The 12,655-nt window shown below is 39.6% G+C and overlaps 1 protein-coding gene across 1 annotated transcript in view; it reads right to left on the reverse strand.

The window, feature by feature from the left end:
- Positions 1-12,655, reverse strand: part of fchsd2 (FCH and double SH3 domains 2) — a 65,176-nt gene that overhangs the window by 16,808 nt on the left and 35,713 nt on the right. The window contains exons 10-13 of the mRNA XM_030745135.1: positions 9,126-9,248; positions 7,318-7,413; positions 261-377; positions 12-116 (exon numbers count right to left, since the gene is read on the reverse strand). Of these exons, the coding sequence (XP_030600995.1) occupies positions 12-116; positions 261-377; positions 7,318-7,413; positions 9,126-9,248 (441 nt within the window). The remainder of the gene's footprint in view (positions 1-11; positions 117-260; positions 378-7,317; positions 7,414-9,125; positions 9,249-12,655) is intronic.

The following is a 12,655-nucleotide window of genomic DNA, read 5'->3' on the forward strand; positions in this document are numbered from 1 at the left end:
GAGTCACACACCTCAGCTTTGCGCATGCTTTCTTTGGTGTCTTCGATCTTCATCTCCAGATCTAATCTTCCCTGCTCTGTGGGAGGCAAACCGTGGCTTTCACACTCCTCCAGAGACTGACAAACAGCACACACACACACAAACACAGAGCTTGATTAGAACAAGAATGTGTGTGTTGCATGTCTAAAATGGGTATATGAGAGCAGCGTGTGTGTGTGTGTGTGTGTGTGTGTGTGTGTGTGTGTGTGTGTCCCTCTTACTCTCTTGTAGTGAATGATATTCTTGTGCTCTCTGGCCACCCTGGTTGCCCATTTCCTGGCCTCCTTGTTCAGACTGTGCTCCTCCGTCGTCCCCGACTCTGACTCCAGCTGACGACTCTAATGTCCCATACACAAACGCATGCAGAGGCATGTGCAAACACACACAGCCACAAAGAGACACACCACGGCAGCAGACACACAAAAATACAGTGTCAAAAACAACAGCTCAAGGTGTGCAATATGCAGAGGCTGTTAATTAAGCTAAAGAAAGCAAGATTGTTTCCTTAGCACATAATTAATACAGTGTGTTGCAAAACTCTATTGTTACCCTCATGGAACAAAACAGCTGTTATTAAATCCACATGTGTGCGTTTTTTTTGTGTGTGTACTACAAAGTGAGAGAAGCAGGAGTTCACAGCGACAGCGCTTTTTACATGCAACTTTCTTTCTATTTCTTTTTTTTATATATGTTAAAAAAAACAAAAAAACAAGCAGGCCAGTTGAGGAATCTGCATGGTCTTCCAATTAAACATACCACATCAATTATAACCACGTAACCCAAAATGAATTCTGAGATCAAGCACTTAACAAAGCGCTTTTCTTATTTCACATGAAAGATTTCATTTTTTTCTCTCCTTCTGTTCTTTCTCACTGGTTTGAAGTGGGCAGGGATTAGTTGGGAAAAGGTCATGTTATATAGTTCTGGCCATCACGCACCATTTAGCAGCATTTGAATGAAAATCTGGTGACAGTTGGGAGGGTGCTTGGCCATTCTCAGTCAAATTCTGATAACAACACACCCACACTATCCAGATGAACTAGGTCAGATCACACACACACACACACACACACACACACACACACACATATATATATATATATTAGATTTAAAATTTTAAAAAGCATCCTTTAATTTGATTAAATTGAGAAATTATTACTGATTTCATAGAAATTATTTTCAGTTTTTAAAGATATTTGTTATTATCCAAAAAATGGCTCAGTAATCAAATTATACATCTGTCCATTGTGTTCCAAATAAACCTTGATAAAAGAGATAAAATATTTTTTTCAGTAGCTTGTTTACATATATGACTCAGATTTGATCATTTCTTTTCTATTATGAAAAAAATGTCTCATAGAGAGGTTGAAAAATAAAAATGATATTTTCCAATAATTTAACCAGTGACGCCTCCCCCACTTCCTTTCTGATTACTAAACAGAAATCAATGCAAAAATCTTCCAAAGACTTCCATTTCCAAATTTGCTGAAATTCAAAGAATGACACCTATTCTGTCGAGCTGCTTCAAACACTGATAAACTGAACTTGGCATGTACAGACATTCATTTTCAGTGCTGTGTATGGATAGACCTGCAAGCCTGGAGTTCCCATAATCTGATAATAAAAGTCTGTTAGCCTTTGCTAAAGTACACAATATTCTAATTACACCTTTTCATGCACATCATCTCGATTAATTATGTGCTGATTCTGTAACAATAGGGCATAAATCTGGCTAAGTATAGGTGTGAAACCAAGTGTATTACATGGGAGATTTACAGCTTAATTACATTCAGGCACAGTAAAATCGCAGAGTTATGGGAGAGGGCAGGGAACTAGATTAGAACAGTGGCTCTAATATGACATGCCATGGAACTGCACCTTAATAGTTTGCTTAAATTAGAATTTCAGGTGGTCTAACAGCCACCTTATACAGTTATGTAAAGAAGAAAGTACGCCTTCTTTCAATGCCAAGGTTTGATGTATCAGGACATAATAAAGAATCATCTGGTTCTTAGCAGATCTTAAAATTAGGTAAATACAACCTCAGATTACCTACAAACCGTGACATATTACACAGTGTCTATTTTTTTTTTTTTAACAAAAGATAAGCAGAAAAATGCAGAAGCAGTGTGGTGAAAAACTAAGTACGCCTTTACTGCTTCCATAGGAATTAAGAGGGTAAATAGCAGCCTGAAAGCTGTTAATCAAATGCAGTTGATTAACTGATGATCAGCACCTCTACAAAAGCAGAAGTTTTGGCAGTTTGCAGGTCTGGAACATTCAGCTGTGTGTTAAAACAATGACAAGGAGGAAGGACACCAGGAGTGATTTTAAAGAAGCGATCCTTGCTGCCCATCAGTTATATGGCCATTTACATACAAACTGAAGTCCATCATTCTGCAGTGACAAAAATTATTCACAAGTGGAAAACATTCAAGGCAGTTGCTGTATAAAAAAAACCCCAAAAGATTCCTCCACAACAATGTGAGACACTGATGACATCATACAGAAAATGATTACTTCAAGTTATTGCTGCTAAAGGTGGTTCTAAAAGATATTGAACCTCAGGGTGTACTTAGTTTTGACATGGTGAAACAGTGTAAAACACCAAGTGTGTTGTTCATCTGAGGTTGTGTTTACATAATTTTCAAAACCTTTTTCAAACCTTTTAAATTATATCCTGATACATAAACCTTAGAACTGAAAGATTGCATACTTCCTTTTCACAGCTGTACAATCTGCAGATAAAATGTGATTTCCAGGGTACAGGATGGAAACATCTCGCTTCATGTGACCTTCAAATGACTTTCTGTTCATTCTGCATATCAACTAAGCATATTCTGAATGCACGTTGTTTATCCCCTTACAGCCAAATATATTAATCAATCTGCACTCTAAATGTGTTTATGAACAAAGGTGAAATATTACTTTATTCAATTACTTCATAATTTAAAAACAAAAAACACGTGGCTTCACAATACCACGGTTGTGCTTTATAGAACAACCGTGGTATTGTGAAGCCACGGGGATCAAAGAATGTAAAACTGACTCTGTGAAAGGGTTAGTATGGCATATGCTAATGCTGGTTTGAGTATCAAGATCTAAGCCTTTGTCAGAATAGCAGATGAAGATGTATCATATATCATTTAGACATAGTCTTCTAGCATGTCACTCACTCATTTGAAGCATGTTTTGGGGCTTTCACACATATTATTACAAGAAAAAATGTCAGAAATGGCCTGAACCCTGCTATGATTAAATCCTTCTGCACAAGTTGTTCTCTGAATAAGGCTCTCTCTCTCTCTCTCTCTCTCTCCTTATCTATCTCTCTCCAGCTTTTAGAAACATATCACTGTCTTCACTAATAAAATTCATCATGCTGAATAGTACGTGTATCTCAAATTAGCCAAGGCAGCAGTATTTCTATGTGAAGTGTTTTAATGGTGTTTTAAAGCAGTGGCTGCCTAAGACTCCAGTGTGTCTGAACAACCTGCATTAGAGCAACAGCAGTACATTCTTACTGCAGCAAATACCTGGCTATGATTATGCTTTTTTAATGTATGTTAAAAGCAAAAGAAAAAAAAGAAGAAAGAGTTCTCCTAAAATAGTCTCGAGAAAATGTGTGGGTGCGACCACAGAGCTGCTCGTAACCACAACATAATGTCTACATACTGCAACTTTGATTCTTGGTTCTTGTTGGTTTTAGTATTATTTCATATTCTCTGTTTCACAGGGTTATCTTACATGACACAAAGCATTGAACTTACACACTAATCCACATTTAAGATGTAGCGTGATTTTGTTGTGGAGGTTTGGTGAGGGTGAATGCAGAATCTACAAAGGAAATATGACCACACAAGACACAAAAAGAAAAACAAAAATAATTGCAGAGGCGCTCCTTCAGTCTCCAGTGGTCACAACTTGAGCCCATAACAAACGAGTGAAGGAAAATTATACTAAAATTTGACACATGAGTTTACAGGAAGGTGATGACAGTGTGGTGATATTTCAAAAGATGACATCACAGCCATAAGGTTGGCTATTCAGCAAATGTGGCGTTACGGTTTCAATTGTAATGAAGCAACCAGGAAATGCAGATCATAAAGATTCTGTAAAAACACTGCAACAACAGGAACTGCCTTAAATAAACATTAACTGAGATGACCGATTTGCCCCACAGTGTATCCAACTGCCTTCATGAGGTTTAGGGTAGGTAGAATAGTTGTAATAGTCTGATGTGTTGCACCCTTTTTAGACATTAAATAAGAAAAATAAATCACCTGCTGCTCTATGCTCTGTTCTGATTTTTCTGTTGTTGCGCAAGAGCAAAGTTTCACTCAACAGATAAAATCTTAACAAGTACTTCAGAAACTCCCACATATTTGTCATGTTTTATTTTTATTTTATTACACCAGCAATGTGGATGATGTTATAATCCTAACTGCAGCCACAAGTGTGGTTATGCTTCAGGGTCTCACAGGCTTTTTACAGTGACAAACGGACATAAAAGATTCTGGTAACAAAAGTTTGGTAATCTCCATTACAATTTAGCAAAAGGACAAAAAAGTGCTGACCACTGAAGGCCAAGATCAACAACAGCCTCCCTAAGTCAAGAGCTGATAGCCATGTAAAAACAAATCATTTATAGAGCACAATGATGTGTTAATGACTATTAATTGGACACAATTCTTATACAGTAATAACAAAACAGTCCTGGGTTGGATCACTACATGTTGTGTTGCCCAATATGAGCACATCCTCAGTCGTTTTTCTCAGCTATTCCCAATACAGACTAATATTCTGCTTATCCTCACGTCAAGCTGTGTGAAAAAGCTTTGTGCTCAAACTGGTTAAACATGCTGCTATGGTTATTTCAACATCTGTTTAAAAAGAGGGATGGGTCCACACTGTTCTCCAAGATACTTGGAGCATAAAGGTTATTCTAGTTGACTAACTGTCTGCCTGTCAATCAGCATTAGATCATAGAAGAAGACCCTGCCAACCAGAGCATGTCATACTAGGTCATCTATTTCAGCAAAGTTTAATTTGATGTGTGTTAAAACTGATTTGTAATGTCATCGAGTTGAACAAGAGTCAACTCACTGACACCAAAGTTGTTTTCAAAGAAAATGGCAAAGTTGCATAATCACAGGCAATGAGTTCTGTAGCGACAACATTTGGAAAGAGAATGCATAACTATGAAAAATCTAATCTTTTTCTATCTTTTTTCCAATATAACAAGTCATTCATTCATTCATTCTGATTCTGATCATGCACCAGAAATGTAGCAAATCGAGCTCAAACTGAAGAGTGAGGGCAAAGTGATTATTGTGGGTTAAAAGTTTCTTTGTTGAACACATGCTCACCAGCCACTTTATTAGTTACACCTTTTCAACTGTACAACAATATATAATCAGCCAATCACATGGCAACAACTCACTGCATTTAGAATTTGGTGCAAACAACATGACAGAATGGATCCATCCTGCCTTGTGTCAACTGTTCAGGCTGGGAGTGGTGCTGAAGTGGTATGGGCAATATTTTCTTGGCACACTTTGGGCTCCTTAGTACCAGCTGAACATTGTTTAAACACCACAGTCTACATGAATATCGTTGGTGACCATGTATTTATGACCACAGTGTACCACCGTCTAAGGGCTGAGTCAAGCAGGATAATGTTCCATGTCCCAAAGCTCAAATCATCTCAAGCTGTTTTTTTGAACATGACAATGAGTTCACTGTACTCAAATGTCCTCCACAGTCACCAGATCTCAATCCAGTAGAGCACCTTTGGGATGTGGTGAAAGAGGAGATTCATAATCTTGTACTAACAAAGTATACCTAATAAAGTGAGTGCATAATGATTCATATTTTTCAAGTGTCATGTAGAAACATCAATCACAGCCTGAGATGTTAGGGCTGAAGTGCAATATTAAGCTTTGTTTGGCCCATGGCTGACTACAAGCTTCTTACGGTAAATGATGCAGTCAGTATTAACAGAATGTATGAATGAGGTAGATAAGCCATGGTCTGAGTAGGATGATTGAGTAAGATGGAAATGCTGACAGCAGTTAAGACTACCTGTGCCAGGGTCATTCTCATGGCACTGACGGGCGACGGCTCAATGTCCACCAACTGCTGCACCGAGCTCAGAGTCTGGCACACACACACACACACATACATATCCGCGGACCCACACATCCAAAGAGCAGCAGTGCAAGCACACAGACACACAAATACAAGGAGCGGTTAATGGAAAAAAGTTTCGGGAAAATTTGTTAGCAAAGTTTGAACAGGAAGACACAAGGAAGGAAGAGAACATTGTTATAGAGCAAACTGTTAGAATACTTGAAACACGGCAAAAGATCAGAGGCAAGGAGAAACTGGCAGAACACAGTGAGAGAAAGAGACAGAAAAATGTAGAGAAAGGAGAGAGCACAATATGACTCAGACACAGGAGAAAAGGATAGCTACTCTACAGAGGAATTAGAAACAGTGTCCAGTGAGAGCAGCTTCCTTTTTAGCCAGAAAGACTTAACAAGTCCCCGGAGGGAGGAGGAGACAGCATGAATCACACTGCTCCGTTCTGATCATACAGAGCCTGATCATTGACAACAATTTTAAATATTTGTGGTATTCAGCAACCAATTGAATTTAAATAATTAAATTAGCTTATGTAAATGATAAAAAAAAAAATTCCAGGCTAGAAAGATAAGTTCCCAGTGGACACGCAACATTTGAACACACAGCCGATTCATGCTTCTCTCATGTTGTCAGCAGATATTAGTTAACTGGGCAACTCCATCTGAAATTGTTAACATAAAGAAATCCCCAAAGTCTGGAAATAGAAGACCCAAAGATCTCTCTAGAGAAAAAGATAACAGCTTTGGCTCACAGATTTTCAACTTGGCAAATCTCTCAGCCCCAGAGGTTTTAATGTGACTCTCTAAAATCATAAGAATTACAGTAGCTTGATTCTGTTTTATCATTCAACTTAAGAATTTAAGCAACAGTTATAAAAAATAAAATATTTAAAGGGACAGAAAATGCAGGATGAGAGAAAAGCCCGCACGGGGCAATAAAAGAGCCTGGCTGCTGTCTCTGTGTGGGAGTGTGTGTTTATTTGCGTGTGTGTTTGAGTCAGGAAGAGAGAGATGGAGTGACAGTCCTGCTGTGAACAGGTTCATATACAAACAATCCAAGTGCTCAGAAGCATAACAACACAGTGATACATGAGTATTAATGCAGGAAATCTGTGTGTAGCTATGTGAGTCTCACCGTGTCACATTCACTTGGCTGGAACTGGAAGTCGTGCGCTTTGTGAAACACTGGATTCTCTTGCATGAACAACTGCTGGTTGTACTCTTGCATTATCTGATGGAAAGAGAGGAGATATTTAATCCAGTACATTTTGTATACAAGTTTGCAGTTTGCTGCTGCGTAAACCCAACAGTACTGGAGTCTGTTGTATTTCATGTGTGACGCAGCCTCTGCACCCCTCGAGGAAGCAAATGATGACTTTTTTTTCACTGCCACATCTGAAGCCCACAGTGGGTGAGTATTTCATATTCATGCATAAGTTTGGGGGTTCATATTTTGACTTTAGTGGCTTTCATGTTCAGGTTGAAGAGCAATATGGGTCAGGAGTCAAGTCAGTTTACTGAAGATATAACATTCAAACCAAAGCTAGTTTAAGTGTAGCTTAGGTTGATTCCTGAAACCAGTGAGATTCTGTCCACACAGGAAGTGGCTAGCAGCAATGTGGTGACCAGAGACCACTGAAAGTCAATGACATTCAGTGATTCAAGCGACAATGTGCAAAATAACCCCTGACAATGCAAAGTGTGCAGGTCTTGAAGTACACATTTATCAATCAAAAAGGCAAGTGATTGAGGCCCCTACAAATGAGAGCGAAAGATGCTGTTGATTGGCGTAAGACAGGATAGTAAATATATTAGAGGGTTACCCAGGACACAAGAACCTGCTAGCAACCAAACATTAGCAACAAAGTGAAGGTGCAGTGAGTGAATTGTTTCCTGTGTGGTTGCCCATAAAGGCCCGGGATCCGCCACCAACCTTTAGCTGTGGGTTGTGGCTAGCTCGTTGAACTACTGTGGCTAGCATCTGTGTGGTGATGGTAGTGTTGCATTTCACCCACCATTCTGTCAACTTAGAACCGCGTTGGGTATCTGCTATGAGAACACAGTAAACATATAGCCTTCAAATTTGAGAAATGCAACTCCTAAAATGGCAAAATAATAATAATACAAGGCTAAAGATTTTTTTTTATGTCAGTGATATATTCTGATACACTGTAGACATTAAAACTATAAAGTGTTAAGTATGTAATGCTGATGCTATGCTGTCAGTACGACTACCAATGGATCTTTCCACTGTCTGTAGTTGCTAAAACACGCCAAATTTGGTGCCACTGAGGCCACACATGAGTGCATGGGCTTCTGCTCTAACCTGCTAACATGGGCTCTGAAATAACGAGTGAAAGGTCCCAGGTGAGATAAGCACAATCACCCTGAAAATCTGACCAGGTGCAATGACAGTAGATTGATAAGTCTTCAAGCCACTTCAATCTGCCTGTCACAAATGCTGCTTTGATGAAAGCCAGTCACAGTCTTTCTTGTTTATCAGTTATTTTACTTTTGAATTTCTATTCTAGTTAAAGTAGAACAGAAGCTTTCTGGAGCCACAGAAAATGTACTTCCAGCTGCTCCCTTATTCAAAAGGGGTCACCACAGCAGGTAGCTCGACATGTTTGATTTTGCCGATTTTGACACCAGATGCCCTTCCTGACACCCCCCCAAAGGGATTTCTGTCTCCTCCTGTGATTGAACTGGGTATCTTTTGCTTTTAAGCAATTGTGTAAACCACTACACTATAGAGCCACTACAGAGCCACCCAAATAAAACAAACAAAACAACAGAAATGCACACAAAAACAATTAAGTGTCCATACACTTTTATTATAATATAATAACAGATGGAATGGAAAAGTTGCCCTGAACATTTCAGAATTAAGCACTGTTAGCCGGGTTACAGGGTCACAGCATATTTTTGTATTGTCTGACTCACCCTGGTGGATTTGTCCAAAAGAAACTGGTAGGTGTTGTGTGTAGCTTGTGAGGCCTCTAGCTCAGTGCGACAGAGTGCCACCAGGTAGTCTTTAACATGCTCATAGATTCTGCCATCCAAGGCCTAGAGGACAGACGGAGAGAGAGAGAAAGACCAGGGGTTATCCTGAAGCACGGATTAATTCAATGTGATTCCACAATCCTTAATAATAAAGTAGAGAAGACAAGGGAACCAGGAAGCTATGCCAAGAAACAGACAAAAAGAAGAGAATGTGAATAAAAGTAGAAGTGCAAGAGGTTATAAAGCATTACTAGTTTGTTGTAAGCACTAATTAAATCTTGTGCTTAGTAATAACTGTAGTTTGATTTGTTATATAATCTCCTAATACACAGATAAGATGTCCAGTGAAACTACAAACATTACTACTATTGTTGTGTCACTGAGAAAACTTTTTATACAGGTTATTACTGAAACTACACAAACCTGCCATCAGGTCAGAATATGTTTAAAAAATAATATTTGAGGACCATACTGTAGTCCAGTGACTTCACTATAACTGATTGACAGCTCCGTTGCTCTTATGTTACTTTTGTTGCATTTGTTGGGTGAGACAATTTCCTCTGTTAATGATTTTTCTGTAATTGCATAATTCTAGGAAATTCATAGTACTTTTATTACAAACAAACACACCTCACCACTTGCCTGGCATTGCTGCAACCCATGACGTACTCTAAATTCTAGCTCAAATGGAGTATGGCATGTTTCCACATGCTGTTAAAAGGGATTTCATGAATTACACTAAACTAAGAAAGGAAGAGACGAAGAAATAAAAAGTAAAGAGAAAGATGTGAGGAAAACTAATAAGAGGCGAGAGGAAGGGCACAAAAGTCAGTGGAAGGACTAAAACCATGCAAATGTTTTCATTTGACAGCTGTTAACATTAGAGTTTCTGATGCACCAATATAAAGACATTTTAATGAAGTATGCAGTCCAAATGAACAGCCTTTCTATGGGCAGCCGGGATAGTGCTGCCAAGCTGTAAGCAACACTGCCAGACAGAGAGCGAGGCCAATGGAGGGGAGGAGGAGAGGAAAGAGAGATTTGAAAAGGTATAAAAGGTATTAGTGGGTGAGAGCAAAAAGAGACAAACTGAAAAAGAAAGTGTTTATGGGGCACAACTCTGTGTGTGTGTGTGTGTATGTGTGTGTGTGTGTGTTCTTTGGATGGTGTTCTCACAGCTGCAGAGGAAGGTGAAGGGGTTCAGATTCCAATTCAACAAAACACAGAGACGGCAGACACACACACACACACATCAGTGATCAAATGCTCAGACACGCATACATTCCTCCGGCCAAAGTGCTTCGCCGACGCTCATGCCCTCAGAAACCTGCACGCATTACTCTAACCAGCGGATCTTTTAGGCCAAGTTTGCAGCCTCCAACTAACACCTACATCTGTCTCCTTCTTACATAGACAAACACATTAAAACAAACATAAAACCCTCAACCCACGGCATTCACACACAAAACACAGACTCAAAACAATGGGATATTGACAAGGACATTATGTCATTAAGGGTGGGTTGCTGGCTGACTTCTCTCTAAATGTTCCCTCATCATTCTGGTCATTTCCTCCTCCCCTTTCTTCATTCCTCCCCTCCTTTTTTCATCCATTTACGGTAGTGTTGAAATGAAGTGAGTCAGCTTCCAGAAAAAGCCCCGTCTGTCCCTATACCATGGCCAGTCGGTCTGTGTTTGTGTGTGTGTGTGTGTGTGTTTCACTGCATCAGATGGAACAATAAGTGCAGCGCAGAGGACGGGGCAGCAGAGGTGCAAGTGTAAGGGTGTGTGTTTGTGTGTGCATCTAGCTGGCAACTTTAAAGATGGACATTAATAACAGCACTTACTGCCAACAGCAGAGGGAGATGTTGAGCAGTCATTTCTTCCTCTGCCCTTTCACTACAGCTGTCGCATTGACAAGGACAGCAGCGCTCACCTATAAGACTTAAGTTATTACTGCAGCCTTACTACAATTCTCAGTTACAGTCTGTATTTATGAAGGGAAGATTCGATCTAAACAAGGCTATCAATTTCAAGTCTCCTCATCTATCATCCCCAGAAAACCATTCTATTATCCTTCAGTCATCTATTCCACACTTCATCATCTTCTTTTCTCAGATAGCCTAGCTTGATCGAGCCACAAAGAAAGGAAGCTGAAGGATTTTTACCACTGTAACTCACTCCACTCAAACATTTAACTCAAATATTTAATGGCATAACCACGACTGCTGTCGAACATAGAGACAAAAAGCCACAAAAGCATACACCATTCACTGAAAAGATCTCAGCAGAAAGCCACAAAATTTTTACACCTTTCTTGACACATGCAATCATGAGTGCTGTTACGCACTTTTTTTTTTCAGGTATACACAACAAATAAATCTGCAAAAGGAAGGAGCGAGAGGACAGACAGCTTGCTTCCCTCTAGCAATGTCCCTCATTCTCCGTGTGTGTTTTCATTTGCATGTTTGTGTATGTGCACATTTCCCTGCAGTCCTGTCCTTCTGTCACAAGGAGCTAAAGATTTATTATTCAGAATGGCCTCATAGTATAGATGCTCATGCACGCCTAAGGCAGAGTATGTGAGAGTGAGGGAGAAGAAACAGAAAGGAGACCGAGATATGGGAAGAGGAAAAAAAACAACAATTCAAAAAGCAAGAAACAGAACTAAGAACAAATATACTTCACTTTAATTTTTATTCAACAGTATAGCAATTATAAATATGCAGCATTTAATTTATGGTCAGACAATAAAGCTGCATATGTAAAGTCAGCTACTTTGGCATGCGTCTATAACAGAACTGTTATAAACAGTGACACTTAAGGCTGATGACGATTAAAAAGTAACATAAGCTAGGACTTACAGTACCGTGAAAATATGCAGGTATGATTTACTGCATTGGCAGTGTGTTTCAGATCATAGTCATGCTGAAAACTGAAGCTACTGCCAATTAGATGCTTTCCAGATGGCACTGCATGGTGGATCAAAATCTGATGGTACTTTTCTGCATTAATAATTCTGTCAGTTTTGATACGATCCTCACCACCACTGCCAAACCCAGACCATGACAGAGCCTCCACCATGCTTTACAGATGGCTGTAGACATTCACTGCTGTACCTCTACCCTCACCTGTACAATTGGACCAAAAATTTTTAAATTTCCATCAGACCTGTTGCCACTGATTTTCAGTCCAGCATACTTCAGCCTTTTCTCCCCATTTCCCTTCCTTAAGAATGGCTTCTTGATAGCTATGGAGAATATTTCTGATGAGAGTTCAGTGAACAGTAGATGGATCAACTGAAGGACGAAGATGCATCTCTCAGGTCCAGTGACAGGGCTTTGCTGTATGTTTGCCTATTTCAGGGGGTCGGCAACCTGTAATCTGGAAAGAGCCATTTGAACCCGATTTCCACGGAAAACAAAACAGTGAGAGCTGCAAATACCAGCAGAAGCCGGTAGCGGCTACCGC

Source organism: Archocentrus centrarchus, chromosome 13, assembly GCF_007364275.1.
Source record: "Archocentrus centrarchus isolate MPI-CPG fArcCen1 chromosome 13, fArcCen1, whole genome shotgun sequence".
Taxonomy (NCBI): Eukaryota; Metazoa; Chordata; class Actinopteri; order Cichliformes; family Cichlidae; genus Archocentrus; species Archocentrus centrarchus.